This window comes from Dermacentor variabilis, chromosome 6 (assembly GCF_050947875.1).
Source record: "Dermacentor variabilis isolate Ectoservices chromosome 6, ASM5094787v1, whole genome shotgun sequence".
Classification (NCBI taxonomy): domain Eukaryota; kingdom Metazoa; phylum Arthropoda; class Arachnida; order Ixodida; family Ixodidae; genus Dermacentor; species Dermacentor variabilis.
Window position 1 is genome coordinate 179,339,721 of NC_134573.1, and position 20,219 is coordinate 179,359,939.

At 47.1% G+C, this 20,219-nt stretch overlaps 1 protein-coding gene across 1 annotated transcript in view; it reads left to right on the top strand.

The window, feature by feature from the left end:
• Positions 1–12,778, top strand: part of LOC142585905 (uncharacterized) — a 67,980-nt gene extending 55,202 nt beyond the window's left edge. Inside the window, exons 8-14 of the mRNA XM_075696991.1 lie at positions 544–695; positions 4,536–4,634; positions 6,218–6,309; positions 7,433–7,528; positions 9,119–9,193; positions 11,104–11,197; positions 12,530–12,778. Of these exons, the coding sequence (XP_075553106.1) occupies positions 544–695; positions 4,536–4,634; positions 6,218–6,309; positions 7,433–7,528; positions 9,119–9,193; positions 11,104–11,197; positions 12,530–12,598 (677 nt within the window). The 3' untranslated portion in view covers positions 12,599–12,778. The remainder of the gene's footprint in view (positions 1–543; positions 696–4,535; positions 4,635–6,217; positions 6,310–7,432; positions 7,529–9,118; positions 9,194–11,103; positions 11,198–12,529) is intronic.
• The last annotated feature ends 7,441 nt before the right edge of the window (positions 12,779–20,219 follow it).

Below are 20,219 nucleotides of genomic sequence, written 5' to 3' on the forward strand. Positions count from 1 at the left end.
GCGATACCTGCTCGGTCCCGCGTCCACAGTGACCAATGTAGGCGTAAAAGAGGTTCGTTGAAGAGCAGCGCGTGTGTGCACGTTGCCACGTACTCGGTGACCCAAGTTGGTCCGGTGGTTGGCCTTGAAACCCGTTACGTCAGCATAGCAGCGCGATGCGCTACTCGTTCCACCAGTGGCTATCCAGTGATCCAGGTAGGCGGGAGAACGATTAGATAAATAGATAGATAGCCCCCGGAAAGTCCGCGTAGTACCCTAAGAATGCCAACGTATTAAAATACGATAAAATGGCTTAAAATTCGTGACATCATACTGATGAACCGATTTAGTGTTCGTTAATATAATATATGAAAAAAATATGTGTGCTCAGTACTGCAGATACCGCAAGAGAGAGAGAGCACCACCCCCCATTGCGGGCTGGGGCAAGGAGCTGCTTGAAAGTAGATATCGTAAGACGTCGCGCACAAAAGGAGGAGGTGACGGGGAATGCTTCCGGGTATCGTGGCGTGCTCAGCAGAAACCAATAATCCGTGCGCTTTGCAGGCGTTCCCTTGGAGAAGACGCTCAAGTTGAGCTCTTGCAGCGCCATCGCCTTCCTGGCCGATGCCCGAGTGCTGGTCGACCTTGTCACGCTGGCCCTGGGAGGCATCACCATGGCTCACTTCGACACGACGCTCATCGCACACCTCACCTCCGTGAGTGCGGCTGTGTGTAGCGGAACACTGTAGAAATACCGGGTGTGCCTTTCTTTAAACCATACAAAAAAACTTATGTGGCAGATAGCGCAGTTATACTCCTCGAACAAGATCGCTCTAAGAGGCGTACATTACTTGCACAATACATATACATGCATAATTGACTCATTAATGAAAATATTCACTCATTTTGTTTTTATCTAATTACTTTACGGCACGTATTGCATTTTACGAATTGTAGCCGGTGTGTTGACAAGGCACGATGTTGGAACGAAGATGGCACAGGTTGCGAGATATGTGCCGCGAGACTTGCGTTGCGAGTGCGCTGTTGTCCCACTTACCTTCTTAACAAAACGTCATTTTATGCATTGAAGCACAAAATTATCTGGACTGCCAATTTATTTAGTCGCAAATTTCGAGAATTAATATCTCGAAACTAGCGTCATTATGAGAATTCGTCCGAAGTGGTTCCGCCTCGCGAAGTCACCGGCTAAAGCGATCCAAGTAAGTTGCAAATATGTCGTACAGGAATTAGTTAGAACTTAACTAGTGAAGTTTAGTTAATTAAATTTATACATTCTGACTTCTCGTGCAAGTAATGTCCGCCTCTTCGAGTAATCCGGCTCAAGGACTTGAATTTATACGTGACAGGTGATTTATAAACATTCTGTATAATTAAAAAAAGAAGAAGAAAGCAACTGGTACGTAGTATGACCACTCATTACCAGTAGAGTCACCACGTGACAGTTACCTCAGACACTGCAACTACAAAAGGTAGCTTGGGTACTTTAGTGCAGGAAACAGCGGCGAGTGAGGCCAGGAGAAGAAGGGGTTTACTTTTGTGTACGCTAATAAAGTGAATAGAATCAGACTGGCTATAAAAAAGGCAGTTGTTGCAGAAAGATGTTACATAATAATAATCTAATAGTAATGTTTATTTTGCAACCAAAATGTTGCGCGCGAAGCAATACGCACAGCTTGAGGGACCGTCGCCTTATTGTATACACATGAGGCAACAACGGCGGTAGTTTAAAGACAAGACAAATGCAAGCAAGAGAAGTGTGAAAAATGTGAAAATAGGCAGTAAATACAGGTGGACCCGATGCTGCAAAACTTAACAAGCGTCAGCAAACACATGTGTGCACGGGAACTATATATGTCAGGGTGTTTCTCTTTCTTTAGCTGCACCAAATCTTTAAAATTATCTGTGGCAGATAGCACAATTCTAATCCTTGATCTAAATTACTCGATCAGGTGGCCATTACTTCTACGAGAAAACAAAATACTTAACTAAACAATTTACATAATTACGATAATTACTTTTCTATTTATTAAAATCACGGCCACTATTTCAATTTACGAATTATAGACGCTGAGTTCGCACGGCGTATTCACACGCAACGAATTCTCAGGACTGCACCAATTTCGAGATATTAATTTTCAAAGTTCACTGGCGTTCCAGTTTGTGCTCCAAAAAATAAAACAGCGTTTTCTTAAAGTAACTGGAACGCCAATGCATTTCGTCGTACTCTTTGAAAATTATCTCGAAGCTGGTGCTGTCCTGAGAATTAGTTGCAAGTGAATACGCCGGGTGAACTCAGCGTCTATAATTCATAGATTGAAATAGTGGGCGTGATGTTAATTGTGCTATCTGCCACAGGCTCTATAATTTTGAAAGTGTTCGCTGAAGCATATGTTGAAGGCAATGTGTGATTCACCAACCGATCCTCATAGTAGGTCCGTGATTTTTTGTTTTTTTTACTGTAGCAACGATTCAGTATGTCGAGTACTGCACACTGGGCAGTTTTCTATTACTATTGCTAGCCTGATAATGAGTTGACCTTCTTAATTAGTCTGAGTTTAAAAGAACGGCAGAATTTGTAATCATCCATGAAGATTGTAACGGCCGTGGGATGGGTTTATCTACAAAATGATGGGTGGTTAGCGCAGCGCAAGGGACAGGATGGTCATCCAAGGCCTAGAGGTAGCGGCCAGCTCCTCGCGCACACTTTTTCTTCCTTCAGCTGCGCCGTGCAGCGTGACGATAGCTTGTCAATAATTTTGTGATTTTTGAATAATTCATTTGTATAGACCTCTCTACCAGCAACTGGTGCTGTTTCCTCCCAGAATGAGGCCGGCATGTCTTGCAGACAGTTTTTACAACTGTCACAGCTTTATCTTAATTCTGCTTTCATCACTTGGGATAACCAATGCTTTTTTGCAGAATAGCGGAGTTTGTATTGGCTCCTGCATTGCTCCCATTCTTAGTGACTTGTTTTTACCTTGTTTAGACCGTGACATTTCACTGCAAGTGAAAGGCACTGCAGTTTTGATGATATTGCACTGCACTTTTTTAGACTGATTGCTCTTCTGATGCCTTCATTCTGGAAACAAAGAAAGCGTTAGCAACGATTCAGAAGTGCTCAGTTCCCGTTCAAACTACTCATGAGTTGCCGGTAGAGAGGTGTATTCGCTTTCTTGATATTCGCCTGAGCTTTCAGGACAGCCATACGTGTTGGTCGTATGAGCCGCGAGCCAAGCCACTTCAGCCATATACGTCCGCACATTCTAAGCTTGCTAAGCGGGCCATTATCAGTTTGTGCTTTAAGAATGCCCTTAGCAAGTCTTGCTGCCATGTAGTGGACGTAAGTCTTGAAAAGCAAACTCGACGTTTGCCCTTGGCTGGATATCCTAAGGCGCTGCAAGTGTCTGTCGAGGAACGCATTTTAAGAGAAGCGCGATCCAGCACGCAGAAGTCAGTTGCCGATGCTCTTCCCGGTAAACGCCCTGAAGTAAGTGTTATACCTTACATGCACGGGATATTCCATAACTTGAAAAAGATGGCCCAAAGCGCAAATGTAAGTGTTGATTTTTCTGCTCCCAACAAGCTCGGCAAGCTTTGCAAGTTGACGGATCCAAATGCCGTCCCGTCCGATAAGTGCACAAAGCATCACTGCAAAAAGTTCGTCGAGTGTGTTCACCGGGTCGTTTACAACCTCCCGCTTTCATGTGGGAAGCGATATATGGGGAAAACTGGGCATTGCCTCAATGATCGGCTCCGCGAACACCGCAACAGCGTAAAAAAAAATGGAACCGGTGGGTTTTGGCGATTCATTGTCGCGATCATGGCTGCAAACCTATGGAGGACGAATTCGCAATTGTGTCCCGTGGAAGGACGCAGCTCAACCGTGAAATAACTGAAGGGCAGATGATTGCAAAATTGGGTGATAAGTGTGTTAGTTTCCCTTCACTGGCTCTCGCAGAAAAAGAACTAAGTTTCTTGGAGGCGGCATCACATGATTCATAACTATGCTAAACGAATGTTCAGTTCGTTTTCATGTAAGCGCATGCGCAGTGTATATTGCTTCACATGCATAAACCGATTCAGTGGCACAATGTATTTAGTTGAAAGTTTGCGCTTGGTGTGTCTTCTTCCCTTACGTCTTCTCTTACGCAATAATACTTGAGTAATGGATTACCAACTTGGCCCGGAGTGCTGCTCTCATTACGCAGATATTTATAAGAACGACATTTTTTCGCATACGCGAGGCTTTAATATCCACGAAGTTAGTATTACGGCGTTATACAAAGTTCGGCATAGTTTGCCGTGACTACAGCACCTACAGCATGGAGTTAGCCGACTTAACATCTTAGCAGAAAACAGGAACTGACGTTACGTAAGAGGGAAATTATGATACATAACTGGGTAAGAAAGATCACATTGCAGCAGACACTAAAGCTTGTTGACGCCTTGTAGAGTTGCTTCACATGTATCCCTATCTTATATTTATTTTTTTGCGGTAAAAATGCGCTTCAGCGACCTCTCCGCGTTGTTCGCAGATGAACGAGAGCGATCCTCGCACCGACTACTCATTCGCCGTCGTCTTCGGGGGTTACGCCATCGGAGCCATACTCTTCGGCGTCGTCACGGCGAAGTTCGTAAGTATGCCTCTCGACAGCAGCAATTTCTTACCTCCGTAACAAATGGTACTAAGCGTTCGCCTTTTCCTTCTTCTTTTTTCTCTACTGTAACAACGTGGGTGTTGGTCGGCGAAGCGGTTCCAGAATTTTCGATTCAAATCTAGGATGGAGCTACAACTTTTCAAGTTTAAAGCAGATTTGCTGTAATGCTGAAATCAAGCCTGGAGTAGCACGCGAGTCTAAGGCCTTAGAAGCCCCCGAGACGGGGTTCATTATGGTTTAGCGAGTCATAATCGTTTACAATTAAAACCATCTTTACGAGCGAAACTGAGTACATAATTGAGACTATATATATATATATATATATATATATATATATATATATATATATATATATATATATATATATATATATATATATATATAAAGCGTGCTTATTATTTCCCGGACATTATCGGAGTGACCGAGAGAGAAATGCAACCAATCTGCTGTTCACTGGCCCACACAGAACTAAAATAAAGCAACCAAACGACCCATTTCCTTTCTGCATAAACGCCAATAACAGAAGCTTTTGATGCACTTACCGCAGCGTCACGCTATTAGGGTGACGTGTGCCACGCATACATTTGTTCGTGTGAGTTGTCGGCCCTCTAATAGTTTGACGTAACATATCCTAGAACCCATGTCTTGCGTTTCAAAGTAATGCATCCACGCTGTACTACCACTAGTACGTGTTGAATTGAACGCAGAACGAATAAGAGCAACTTGCCGTGTCAGGGGAGCTGGGCGAGATATTCGTTTAACTGCTCCAGTTTGTAAGTTTACGCATTGCAAGCTCGAACGCATGTTCCTTTCGGCTGGAAGCTGAGGTTACGTGTTCAGTAACGACTTTCAGAAAGCACACAGTCCCGATAGTGTTCACGTGTCGTGTCATACGTAGGTGTTATTTTCTCTTCTTTATTTCGATCGTGCATTTTTTTAAAATCAAAACACGCAACCTGCTCTCGCAAAACACTCTATTCCAGTCATAGCTACACTGTTTTCTCCGTGAGCGTTGAATTGCAAAAAAAAAAAAAAGAAAATACAATGCGCACTTTCTGATGGAGACGCTCCGTATAATGTATCAGCGAAAAACGCTTCGTACAATGGCAAATTCGTTTCCATGAGCATGCTACATACCACGCACCGGGAAGGTACAGCAATGCTATACGTTTCCGGTGCTGGTAGCTTCTAACTGTGCTTCTTCTTTCCGGTGTGGGTAGCTTCTGGTAGTTTCCGGTATACTGGTATCAATCTGTGCTGGCATCATTGTGGAAAATTCCTGCAATGGGAGCATCACGTCGCGCGTGTATCGGCATGCTATCTATTCTGTATAGCGGCGCTACATGGCAAGGAGGCGTTGCCTTGCAGTGCCAGAACACAGCAAACAGAAACAAAACTAGTGTTTCGGCACCAACGTCATTGAAGGGGCAGCAACAACCTGCTCACTGTCGCAGCCAGGGTCAGCGTGGAGGGCGCCGTTAATCGTGTTTGTTTTGCTGCTGACTATGACCGAGTCACAAAGGTGGCGCCGATAAAAAGGCGACCCCGTCTTTTTGCAGGAAGCTGACGCCCTTGTTATTTTCGTTGCCCAACTGGTTTCCTGCGCGGCATTCCTCTTCGTGGGTCCTGTGCAGTTCATCCCGATTCCTGCGTGAGTATGAAAGCAGCCAGGCACAGATTCGTCCAGGAAGTGTATGCTTAGCACGCGCTTAGCGCTGGACGGAATTACAAAATAGAGTGGCCCGAGGCTCCTGGCTACTTCCCCTCTTCTATTTAAAAAATGAGAAGCTTTCTTTGCTTAATTACCTCCCTGATGTTTGGCATATGTCGTGTGTCTCTAGCCGAGTAAACTTTGCCGATCCTGGAGACTTCGTGGTCAAAGTGGGCCTATCCTGACAGTGTGTGCGATGTGTCTTCGCAAGGATTTCAACGTGTGTTGTAACGCGTTCCGATCTTGGAGGCAGTGTATAACCAAAGGCGTAGATGGACCAATCCTGATGGTTGAATGTAGACTTATCCTCTTTTACTCTTCATGTTGTGGGGTTGTAAAATAGATGAAGATAAAATGGCAGTCTCCCCGGAATATCTACGGGCACGGTGGTCGGCCGCGCTGCTCAGCTCAGAACTCCAAGACCAACTTTGGCCCGTCCAGCGGGCCATTGAGGCCGTACGGGAGCAACAGCTCCCAGTGGCCACCTAGGCGGCCCCAGGCCCGGGCCTCCCAATCGCCGGATTCCAAATAAAGTTATCTTACTCACTCTTGTCATTATCTTTAAAATACTGTCGCTGCATAGAAGTATGCTAGAGACTGTCATACAGCTTTTCTAATCTCAAACACAAACGGATATACGTTCACTTCGCATACGGTGCGCCATCATGAAAACGAACACCAGACCTGCGTTTAAAGCTGGTATCCCGTCCTAGCGCTGAAAAAAAGAGAAAGAACAGAGTTCGACGAGGGCGCTCTAACACGAGAACTAAATAGGAAATAGCAGTGAGGGGGCGTTCTGGCTTACGCGTTTGCAAAAGCACCGCCTGTGTGTTCCCTTTTATTTGGAACAGACTACATCCATTTGTGCCAATTCCGAAATCACTGTGAAACAAATGAAGCCGCTTTCCCCGTTCTCATACGTAAGGCTCCGGCCCACTACGACCTTAGCGCTTGGCTTTCGATGTTCGATCATTGTTGCGTCCGTATACGGGACTGAGCGGTGACTTGTTGAGTGACTCGCTGCCTTGTCGCGATGTTTTCATGTTTTTTTTCTTAATTGCAGAAAACTTTGGCTTACACGCCTTGGCATAGGCCTCGCCGGTTTCGCTGCTGCGGGTCAGTTTCTGCCCGTGATCGCCAGAGTTGTTCACAGCGCGACGTAAGTTGTTTACAGTTACCCATAATCTCCAAACACTATAGTTGGCGAACGTAGATTTCATAGTTGAAAACAGCGCAAACGACACGGACAAGAGAGACGCCGACAAGGCCAAAAATCGGATTTTCTGTTTCTTTTGATGCGATTAGCATTCTTAGCCTATTTCCCTCACTCTATGATTTGTACCGTGTTTATAGTTGTTTATGCCGGCGATCTGTCTAAGAGGAGAAAAGAAAGACTCGACAAACTTCGGTACTGATTAGTAATCGAGCCCAGGTCCGCGAGCATAGCAGCCCACTGCTGCAACCGCTCGGTCACGCTCATGGGCGCTGGGCGACGAGCGATCAATTGTCAGCGTTAGCGCGCACCGGCTCACCATCGGTGCAATCCCGGATAACACGCACAAGGAGAAGGGCTTCGCGCGCGCACCGCTAGACGGCGCAGCGTGTCCAGAGGGAAGAGCGAGAGAGGAGCTCGGCTACCGCACACGGCTCATACATGACGCGTTTCGACGGTGGACCTCTCAATTTTGTTCATTGACTTTTAGACCGGATCGCGCCACTAAAAAATTACATGTGCAACACCACTTGAGTGCTAATCGCATTAACGACGATAAACATCCCCAAAGGATGGGTTCGATCTGCCTGAATTGTCATTGCCTTAAATAGAGTGCAAAGAAACACATTATTTAGCGAAATTGAACATAAAGCGGCTGAGGCCATTATCTGTATCTTGTATCCATGAACAATATTATAGCGACTAAATAAAAATCTGTAAAAGCACAATCCTGCGCAAAATACCCGGTGGTTTGTTCATATTAGTGTCTTAGCAAAACTAGCGTTCTGCGTGGCGTCGTTATGCGATTACTCTGCCATTCATTTTATTGCAGATTAAATATACGGGGCGTCGACTATATATACGTGACAAGTTTTTTTTTTTAATTGAAACGTCTATGTTCAAGTTGCCTCGTTCCTCTGTAAGTATGGCCAGTGTAAGCCAGTGAATGGTATACCTTGCGCGTGTTTAACATTCTGTTAGTACGCTTACGCCGTTGTCACGGTCTTAGTTGAATTGTTCATTCTGATCTGTCACTTTATCTTTTATGATTACGGTGTAGCTTATAACTACCAATTTTTCACTATTGAATGGCGTGTTTCAGTGCGCAGAATCAAGTAGAGTTTCAAGCACATAGTATCGCTGCACCGAAACTTTTGTTGTTGTTGTTAAGCTTTGGTTTCAAGGCAGAAGTGGTTCACAGCATAGTGATCAACAAATATTGAAGCGAGCGCTACATTTTCTTTGTCTAGATCTTATATATATTAACGTCTATTGTACGACGATATTATTTCGAATCGCTTTCACGTCCAAGAGCAGCACGCTTTTGTCATTTTACGGGGCTTACTACAAAATGATTTAGTGTGAATGATTTTCAATACCGTGAACTTCATTCGAAAGGTGCGACAGGAGCTCATGTGTATACCGACAGAACACACAAACTTGGCATATCCAAAAAAGGAGCACGAATAGCATCACTGCTGAAGATATATAATCATTTCCAGCTTGTCCTTGTGTTTATCTTCTTGTGTCTGACAGGTGGCGTAATCAATCCAGCGATTTATGGACTATCACGGCAGCAGTCGCCGTTTCATACGCTGCATGCCAACTGGGGTACGTTGACTCTTAAAAGAAACTTTATTTTATAATTATGCAGTGACACTCGGATGATTCGCTATGAGCAAAACAAAGAAAGTCGCTGCGTTCTGGCTCACGTGACACGGTACATACCATTAAAAAATTGGGAGTTTTGCAGCGTTCCTGCACAACAGCATTGCTTATGCAGCCACCGCATTAGCACATCGTGCCTAGTGTAGTTTATTGTAAGGTGGAAAGCTGAGAGAGTTGGAATTGATGCATCTTTGAATCAGCGCTGAAAATCACGACAACACAAAAAAGGAAGGACGAGCGTGTTTCTACTTTGACAATGTAGACAGCAAAGCGTGTTAATTCTGAAGCTTTATGTGCCGGAGCCACGATCTGATTGTGAAGCACAATGGGCGGCGCCGGAATAATTTCGACCACCTGACGTTCCTCAACGTGCACCCGAAGCATGGCACGCGGGCGTCGTTGCATTTTGCCCCCAGCAAAGCGTGCTCTGTGCTTTATACCGCGGCGTATGTGGCCGATGGGTGAAGATGAACAAGACCCGTATCGGTGCATTTTCCATCAAGCGCGTTTGCTCGTTTGCTGTATTTTACACGGAATGGCAGCGAACATAGTTATAATCGTTTCAGCGTTGACATCAAGTTTCACGTCCAACAGCCGTAGAGGACGGGTCCGGACAAGTTCTGACTACGCAAAAATTTCTTAAGCCATGCCACTGTATCAGTGGAACGGACACACGTTCCCGTCGCGCGGCCGCCGTCAAAGTGTGATTACCGTTGACGTCGCATATTTGGACCAGCAACACAAAACAGTCATTAAAACATTCCAGACAACACAAGTGTTGCATGATTTCACTTTAACACTTCGCTATCCGCTACAAAGGGAGGACTGCAACTTTTTTGGGGACAGCTGCTACGAGCATGGCTTTTACAGTGGAATCCCGTTTATACGTTTCTTCATAAATTTTTTCGAGATAATACGTTACCCCCCTTTTCCCGGCCTACTTCCCGTAGGGGCAACGTATTTTCATACGGCTATCGCGTTTACATCTGAAATTGGATAATACGACTGCATAAGTGCACTTTTACTGGTATTTCTTAAGCTTGTAGCTTTATATTCCCGTATAATAGCTTAAATAACATTCCATCGACCCAACAACAACGTGTTTAGCCCCAGCAACGCTGCAGGAAAAACGCACGTGGCGCGCCGCCAGCGGTAAAACGCTGTTGCGGCAGAGCGGCCACACCGACTGGCGGTGCGCCGCCGCCAAGAAACGGCGGCTATTGTTTTTTTTTTTCGTTTTTTCTTTTAACTTGCAGAAGACCTTTTATTTTTCGGACATTGAAATGAGCAAAGTTCAGCAGGAACTGACGAGATATTTCAACGTTGCTGAATAAAAGTGCGTCAGATGCGGCTCGTGTGGCGTTAAGTGATGCTGCTCCGCATAATGTGTTATGCGGAGCAGTATCACTCGACGCCACACGAACCCTTGCTGTTGAGTTGGTCACCGAGTGAGCCTATTTTCATACTTTTTGAAACTTGCTTTAGATAATACATTTTTCGGGTGATCCGTATTAATTTATAGTTCCCTTGAAGGTCCTACCAACGAGATTTCGCGGTATCTGATTTGTTGTATTCTTAGCTGTTGTTGTTGTTGGTGGTGGTGATAATAATGTTAAATACCTGTGGCTAGTAGCAAGCGTGCAAATGCAGACAACAGGCACTTCGCCTGTCCCCCTCGTCTGGATTTTTGACGGCCCCTAGAGAAGCAGAAGAGGAGGACTACGGTTATCTGATTGATTCGTCTTTTGCGTTGCTGTTGCGTTGCACCAGTGCACTTACAATTACTTATGTCGCGTATAACTACATCTTCCCAAATCTTGAAGCGTATATGCAATCTCTTTTCTCCTCGTCAGAGGTCTCGCAGCGTCGTTGTTTTCTGCTTACGTGGCTGATGTCAGTGGCCCTGCAGCTGCCTGCACCGTTCTGTTTATCATACAGGCGTCGTGGGTAAGAGCTTTTCTAAACGTCATAATATACGTACAGGCCTTAAGAAAGCCTGTCAATGGTGCGTGTGCGTATCCGAGCATACGTATACGAACATGTGCATGTGCATGTGCGTGTGTGTGTGTGTGTGTGTGTGTGTGTGTGTGTGTGTGTGTGTGTGTGTGTGTGTGTGTGTGTGTGTGTGTGTGTGTGTGTGTGTGTGTGTGTGTGTGTGTGTGTGTGTGTTTAGAGAGAGAGATCACAATGTATACCACAACTATCACCCATCACCTGTAGTAGCGTGCCAGGTGATCAGCCGGATTCAAATGTATAGAGCTTGTCAATACTCGCTTTTGCTTTCTTTATCGTCCGACGAAACATGATGTAGACCTCTGAAACACCACAAGTAGTGAGTACTGAATACTTTCCTGTCAATGTTACTCGCAAGTTGCAAATAAACCGCCCGAAGCTTCCGACTCAAATGTATACGAACCTAAAGCAACTCCATCCACGCGCCACCACCATGAGAATGCATAGACCACCACACGAGGAATATACATAATTTTTAAAAACCACCTATGGCGAATAGCACATTTTTAGTCCTTGGGTTGGATTATTCGAATAGCCTCACATTACTAGAGCAAGGATTCGACGTGCATGATAGATTAATTAACAAATTATCACCAATTACCTTTTTACATAGCTACTTTGCGGCAGATATAGCAATTGCAATTTACGAACTGTAGCCTGTGAGTTCGCAGGGCGTGTCCACTTCGAATGAATTCTGATGGCGACTCGAGTTTCCAGATATTCATTCCGAAAGTGAACGAAAAGTATACTGGCCTTACAGTCACGTTCGTGCTTCAATGCATGAAACGGCGTTTTCTTTAAGAAGTAAGCGGAACAACAAAGCATTCTTTACCACAGGTTTGTCGGCACATATCTTGAAACTGGTGCCATCCTGAGAAATCGTTCTAGCCTTGCAGACTCACCGGCTATAGTTAGTAAATTGCAATATGTGCGGTAAACAGTTAACTAAAGAGTTGTCATTTTTGTTAATTAGTAAATTATGTATTCTGATCTACTGTGCACGCAATATCCACCTCTTCAAGCAATTCATTTCAAGGAACAAAACTGTGATATCTGATACACGTAGTTTTTTTTAAAACTATGTATAGACGCTAAAGAGAAAAGTACACTTGCGCACTCACAAGTAAAATGGAACAGGGAACATCTGCGCGATCTCTGAAATAGTGTAGCTTCAGCAAGCGGACAAAAAAGAATTTAAAAAATGCTACGCGATTGCGGTGCCTGTCACAGCAAGTAACCCTGGCGTGTCGTGCTGTCTCTTTTCAGGCCGTGGCCCGATTCCTGGTCTGGATAACGGAATGCGCGATGCACGCTCACGCAAGTCGCATGTCCTGAAGCACACCTGCTATTGCACGCCACGAGGCCTATACAGCTGCCGGCCATCTCAACGCTTCATCCACGGACTATCCTCATCAGAGTGTCAAATCAGTAGCGTTAACGACGTTTCCTCGTTCTTTATCGTGCTCGCAACAACCTTCCGCGCACTTGTCAATAAAACATGATAATTATCTGCCATGTGTTAGCACTTCGGCTAATTAATTAATTAAGTTCGGGGAATTTATATCTCGAAACTGGTGTCGTCCTGAGAATTCGTTCCAAGTGGATCCGCCTTGCGAAGTACACTGCTAGAATTTGTAAATTGCAATATGGGTCATAGGATAATTCGCTAAAAGTTAATTAGTGAATTTCTGTTAATTAGTACATTTTGCATTTCAATTTTTTGTGCTAGTAGTGTCCGCCGCTTCGAGTAGAGCGGCTCATGAACTAGAATTGAGCCATCGACCACAGGCCACCTTTAAACAAATCTTAAAGTGCTCGCTGAAACACTCTGTGTATAAATATATAGATATATGTGTAAGAAGATCGCGGCATCTATGCCGCAGGACACTAGGGGTGGTGGTTGCCTAGCAGCAATTGAAAAGCGAGTTTACCACGAGCGTTGATTTCTGGGCACCGAACAGCAATGCGCCGCGTCCTCGTTCTCCCCGAGGCTCTTACCGGACTTTCGCGGCCCTTCTCGTCGTTACCAGGCCACTTAATCGAAGATCGAGGCCTGCGTCATCTTTCATGGTGCACATAGTGCCCGAGCACAACAAATGTGCATCGAATTTCACTATGGCGGCGTCAGCACGGCTCGGCCAAGGCGAGCAGCTGCACCACACCACTCATCCGATTGGCCATAAGAGCCCACGAGCTTAAGGCTATGCTATAGTATCGCCGTCAGAGTCGCCCGTTCGCGCCCTCCGAGTGATACCACGTGCTGCCGTCAATGAGCATTTTAGTTTCTGCGTTTCTTACCTATCTCGCATTCTTTATGCCGCTCGTTCACATCGTTACACACGTTACGTCGTTACACACGCGCACTCTAAATTTAATTCTAGTTCACTGTACTCGCATCACACACACACACACACACACACACACACACACACACATACACACACACACACACACACACACACACACACACACACACACACACACACACACACACACACACACACACACACACACACACACACACACACACACACACACACACACACACACACACACACACACACACACACACACACACACACACACACACACACACACACACACACACACACACACACACACACACACACACACACACACACACACACACACACACACACACACACACACACACACCATTACTGGATTCCCACAAACGCATTGGTAAATGCGGTAACGCTTTGCGGAACTTCAAACAATGGTAGATAACCAGCTGCTTGCAAGATGCTTTGCATAACGTTGGCCCCCACGTTACGTGAGATCTGCACTTTTTTTTTCGTTCGGTATAGCCAATCTTCGCATATCCGTTTGCTCAACGCATGAATTGGCGGCGGCACATGCGGAGTGATGTATACGCCGAGCCAGCTCAACCAGGGCAGTGATGCGAGCTCGCTGGGCCGACGTTGTAACGGCCTATAAAGTTTTTTCTTTTTTTGCGGGATAGCCAATTTTCCCATATCCGTTTAATCATCGTTTAAATAATTGCAAGTACGAGCATTAGCATGAGGAATGTCCGCCGAACCAGCGCAACCAGAGAAGTGACTGGACCTGGCTGTGCTGACATTGTAACGGTGTATATATGCTTACTTTTTTTTTTACAGCGAAGCTGTACATGGCTAGCCGATTCGCCCGTCTGTTGGTCGCCTGTACGCCGAAAACTACTCCGGCCCAACCTCATGCGCATGCGCGAAAGAGAAAGAGAGAGAGAGAGGCGCGTGATTAGCCAACACCACCTAGATAGCGCAAGACCTGTTTATTCCGATCCATAACGTCACGCTACCCGGCCCGAAATTTACATTCACAAGGCTGGCGTGAAGAAAGTGGTGACATCAAAATCTCTGTCGCCTACTCAGGAACATCCTCATTAGATTCAATGGCAGTCGGCCCAGGTAGCATGACGTCATGGATCGGAGTGCAAAGGCCTTGTGCTATCTAGGTGGTGCTGGATTAGCTGCGTCAGTAGTGACGTCGTTGCTCTCCGTCGCAGCCAAGCATGCGCGCAGCAGTTTCTCTCCGGCTTCGAAATGGGTAGGTCACGCGTCATACGTACTGCTTAGGAGCAGGCAGCTTTCGATCAGCAGCGGCGCGAGCAGAACCGGGAACTAACTCGTCTACGCTGTGCCGATGCTGCAGCCCGGGCACAAGAACAGGCTCGTGTAGCCGAGCGCAAGCAGTAACCGCGTACCGAGGATCCGGCAGCCTACCAAGCGGTCGTTTAATGGACCGTAGGGATTAAACCAGTGATAAACATCGGTGATGCGCGTTTCAGCTTCGCTGGTTAACCATCTGTACGGAGTGCTTAGGCGGTGATTTTTTCCACGAAAGCCAATCTGTGCATGTCCGTTATTCATATCGTACATGTCGGCGTCAGCACGTGCAATAAATTGCATGTGGAGTGATACATGCGCCGTACGAGCGCTTTCCAGATAACTTAGTGGGCCTCACGTGCGCTGATATTGTAACAGTTCATAGGCTTATCTTTTATTCCTCGTGAAACCCAATCTGCGCATGTCCATTATTCATCGCTTGAATTGACGTCAGCACATAAGTGTATTAGTATGGGGAACAATTTATGCGCCGAGCCAGCGTTTTCCAGAGAATTGAGTGCACCTGCACGGCTGCATCCACATTTTAAAATGCTGTAGTTTACCTTTCTTAAAGCGAAGCTTTCAAATTTGCCTCTTCGTTCGATTTTTCTTGTACTATTATACACTACTACACTACTACTATGTATACTGTTACAACTACTAGTACTACTGCTGCTGCTACTGCTGCTGCTGATTGCAGGCTACTGTCTCGCTTGCCGGGTCGGCAGGTTGTTCGGCGCTCCCATAGATGGGGAGGGCGGGAAAGGGGAAAGGCGAAGAAAGAAGGCAAGGGCGGTTGCGTATACAAAGTGGATAAATTTAAGCGCAAGGTACGGTGCAGTATGTTTCTATTATTTGTGGAAAATAAACACCGTGTAAATTTGTCAAGCGGACAACTGACGCAGGCCGTGCAGAGGCAATGTCATATTAAAGCACCGTATAGCGTCTATAGGCGACACTGTATACGGAAGTGGCCGCACGACAAATGATCGCTTCTGTGCCCGCCGCGGTAGCTTTGCGGTTATGGCGTTGCTCGAAGTCGCGGGATCGATCCCAACTGCAGCAGTCGCATTTCTACCGGGTAGGAATACAAGAACGCTCGTGTGCTTAGATTTAGGTGCACCATAAAGAACTCAAAGGGGTCACAGTTAATCCGGAGTCCGCCACATATGGCGTGCCTCATAATCCGATTGTGGTTTTGGCACATGTAGTCCCATAATGCAATAAAGGTATAACACTTCTGGTACCATGCGATGTGCCGTGCGAGGCAATGAACAATGCTAACCTTCTCGGAGGATCAGTGGCGCGCAACAAAGCCTCAAGCAAGCTCGTCTCGCTGCGCGTTTGTGTGCGTTACTCTGCAGATAAGCAGCAGAGGTGCACGCAAGGTATAACGCTTATAACATCAACTCACCACCCTCGTATTGCACTAAACGCCTAAGAAAATAAATATTCGCCGTGAACGTCACCGCTAATTATGGTGACGAAAGCATATGTCGTTTTGAAAAAGACAAGCCCACTTGAAAAAACGTTAGCTCCCGCTTTTACCTTTTTCTCGTTTTGCTCACCGCTAATTATAGTCAATCAAAACAAACAACACAGAAAGCTTCGCTTACATCGATTCCTACATCGCGTGCACGGTATGAGCCCGATTTTTTTTTTTCTCGTAAAAGCGAATTTCCACGAAGTCGCGGGATCGATCCCAACTGCAGCAGTCGCATTTCTACCGGGTAGGAATACAAGAACGCTCGTGTGCTTAGATTTAGGTGCACCATAATGTCCCATAATTCCATATTCATCGTCCATAGTCCCATATTCATCGAATGAATGTATGTGCCGAACCTGCAACGCTTTCCAGAGAAGTGGGTGGACCTTGCTGCGCCGACATTTTGATGGCTATAGGCTTACCCTTCTTTCCGCGATCGCCATACTGCGAAATTCGTTTATTCATCGCGTGAATGGGCGGCAACGCTTGCATTAGTATGGACAGCGATGTGTGCGCCGAGCCAGCGCGTTACAGAGAAATGAGTGGCTTGCCTGTATGGGCGTCGACGCTTTGAGATCACCCTTTTTCCCCCGCAAAAGCCAATCAACACACCTGCGTAAATTCATCGCGTGAATTGACATCAGCACGTGTATTAGCATGCGGAGTGATGTATGCGCGAAACACATACATCACTCCCCATGTGCTATATCGCGACAAAGAACGGTTAGCCTATACGACCCGCTACAATCTCGTCCGAGCCAGCTTCGTTTAGCTTTATTGAAAGCGATGGGTCGACGCATACATCGTTACCCATGCTAATGGTTGTGTTCACACCCATTTCACGTGATGAATAAACGCACGTACGCAAATTGGCATTCGCGAAAAAAAAAAAGATAAGCCTATAGCCGTTATACTATGTCAGCGCAGCAGTGTCCACTCACTACGCTGGAAAGCGCTAGTGTGGCGCATACATCATTCACCATGCATGCTATAATGCCCGTGCTGACGCCCCCGATTCACGCCATGAATAAACGCATATGCGCAGCTTGGCTCTGACGAAAAAAAAAAAAAGAAAGACAGGCTTACAGCCCGTTGCAATGTCACTGCCACCAGGTCCAGTCGCTTCTCTGGAAACAGCTGGTTTAGGGCACACATCAATCCCCTCGCTACAATGCACGGGCTTATTCCTATTTACGCGATTAACAAACTGATTTGCGCAGATGAGTTCTCGCGCGCAGCCATGTCGCCCACTGCGACAAGGCTATACAATGCCGCCTCAGCCATATCCACTCACTTCTCTAGAAAGCGATCGACTGCTCGATGTATACATCACTACCCATGCTAATCCACTATCTGACGCCGATACACGCGATGATTAAATGAATATATGCACAATGATTTCTTCTGAAACAAAGGTAAGCCTATAGCCCATTACATAGTTGGCGCAGCCGTGGGTCCACTCACTTCTTTGGAAAGTGATGACTCGAGGAATACATCACTACTCATGCTAATGGTGATGCGACTGTGACATTGTAACGAGCGTTTACCATTTCCTTGCGCGAAAGCCTATCTGCACATATCCGTTTATTCATCGCGTAAATCACCGTCAGCACGAGCATTAGCAAGTGGAGTAGTACATGGGCCGAACCAACGGTTCAGGCGCTTCGGTAGCGGTAGGGCAGGAGGGGCTTGAGTGCAACCGGTTTTCGGGAACGGGAGGGCTCAGCTCCCACAACATTTAGCTTCCTTTATGCTTACGCAGGGCAGACCCAATATCCACGCCAACTGTGTGATCCACTTCACACTTTGAGTTGCGCATGAAACAAACGGACGAAGGACGGGACTAGACGACACGAGTGCAAAATGTCCTTTATTTTGCGCTGATGTCGTATAGTCCTGTCTTTCGTTCCTGTGTTTCATGCGCAACGCAAAGTATGAATATGATCAAGTACCAACTTGCTCAACTTTCAGACCTAATTAAACTGTGTGATCGCTGCGCAAAGGAACATCGCCCTTTAAATACGAGCACACGAATCCGCGCAGTGATCCTATTAATTGCCTCTTTCCATATAAACGCCTCCTCAGCGTTAGCCATGAAACGCACGGAACCATGACACGTTTCGTAGAAGCGGCTTCATTGCTTCCCTGCGGGTCTGCGTAAAACAGACGGTGCCTCCGCTTCCCGGACCTTGGAAAAGGGGGGGGCAGCCCCCCCCCCCTCGTATTTTAGCCTCCGCAAATGTTTTGAGCCCTCCCACTTGAAGTACACTTCCAAAACCGTTGATAATAATGTAACAAAAAACAAAAGGCAAAAGAAATATATATTGGCTTACGCGGCGCGCACGAGTTCACAAGCACTCTTCGAAGCTTTCGTACGAAATGTACCTCTGCAACTTCCGCGGCAGGGGTAATCGCTCCACTGCCGCCGGCATCGCTCGGAGGCTAGACAGCCAAGCCCGCAGTCGCAGCCTACACAGGTGCTGCAGGCTGCCTTTAACTCGAAGCAAGGTCTCGTACTCGTCCGCCGGTGTCACGAGGCGAGCGAAACTTAGACAAGTCTCACTGAGGACAACCAAATCAGCTGGCATCACAAGCATCGCAAGCTGGTGGCACTTCACAAAGTCTGCCGGGTGAGAATCGTCCTTGGCCAGCAGAGCAGGATGCCAGCGAGTGGTGCTAAGTGACTCGTACACCCTGATCAACGGGTGCATCATGTACCGGTCGCCACAGCGGCAGGCATCCCGAGGTTTCACTTCGGCGCCGTAGCGCAGAAGAAGCTTGAGTAGTTCCAGGTTGCTGTAGTAGATGGCCGTGTACAGGGGTCGCAGGATGCAGCCGCACAGGCCGAGATTCACGCACGGGAAGTCCACCAAGCCGCACGTGCCGCCGTAGAAGCACGGCAAATACGCCTTGGTGGCTCGCTTCAGCACGGCTTCGAACGTGGTCGTGTACGGAACGTGCAGCGGCGCCGACGGCGGCGTGTAGAAGCTGAAAAGGACCAGCCTGAACAGAGCTTCACTCTTGGCCGCAGTCAGGGTGCATAGCTCGCTCATGCAGGCGGGGCAGGTGAGCAGGAGGTCGAGGCTTCGCTCCATGATCAGGGCATCGTGGCTGGCCAGGGTGCAAGCGAGGTACGTTTCTATGGCCGTGGCGCGATGCCTGCGAAGCGTGTTGTTGGTGTGGTCGGACTTGACGGCGAGGAAAGAGTCCATATTGGTGTGGCATGTGTGGGTGCGAAACACAAGGACAATGGGGTCTTTGTGGCGCCGCGTTCGTCGGCGAGACGGAAGCCAGCCGGCGAGAGCTGACCGCGTCGTAGAAGCTGTGCTGCCCATCTGAGCCTTAACTGAATAAGGGCGTGACTGCTGTGTCCGTTTCTTCCCAAGAAATGCCGAAGAAGCCGCCTCTGCTTGTCACCGGGGTCTTGCTGCAGCGGCAGGCTAATCCCGGTGCCAGAAGCAGTGGGAAAAACTGGAGGATCGGATTTGCCGTGAAGCCTCAAAAGGCCGCGCGCTCCGCCGCTGCTTATACCGCTGCGGCTGCTCTCTGCACACGGGTGGGCACGAGCGTACAAATGCGTGGCTTTCTGATCTTTGAAGATGTTTCGCCGAGCGGGGATCTCTCCCGGAAGCAAGTCGATCTGTTCGCAGTCAGCAACAGAAAAAGGAAGGGAGTTGCACTAGAAGGTTTCGGTTTGGGGTCAGTGAGAGTCAAGGGAAGCCCGGTGCGCCATCCATATGTCCAGTTCTGTGAGTCACTATTCATAGCGCACATGTTCCTGGCGTGCCCATACGATGCCCGTGTAAGGACTCATTCTACGGCGGAGAAGACATAGACGTGTACG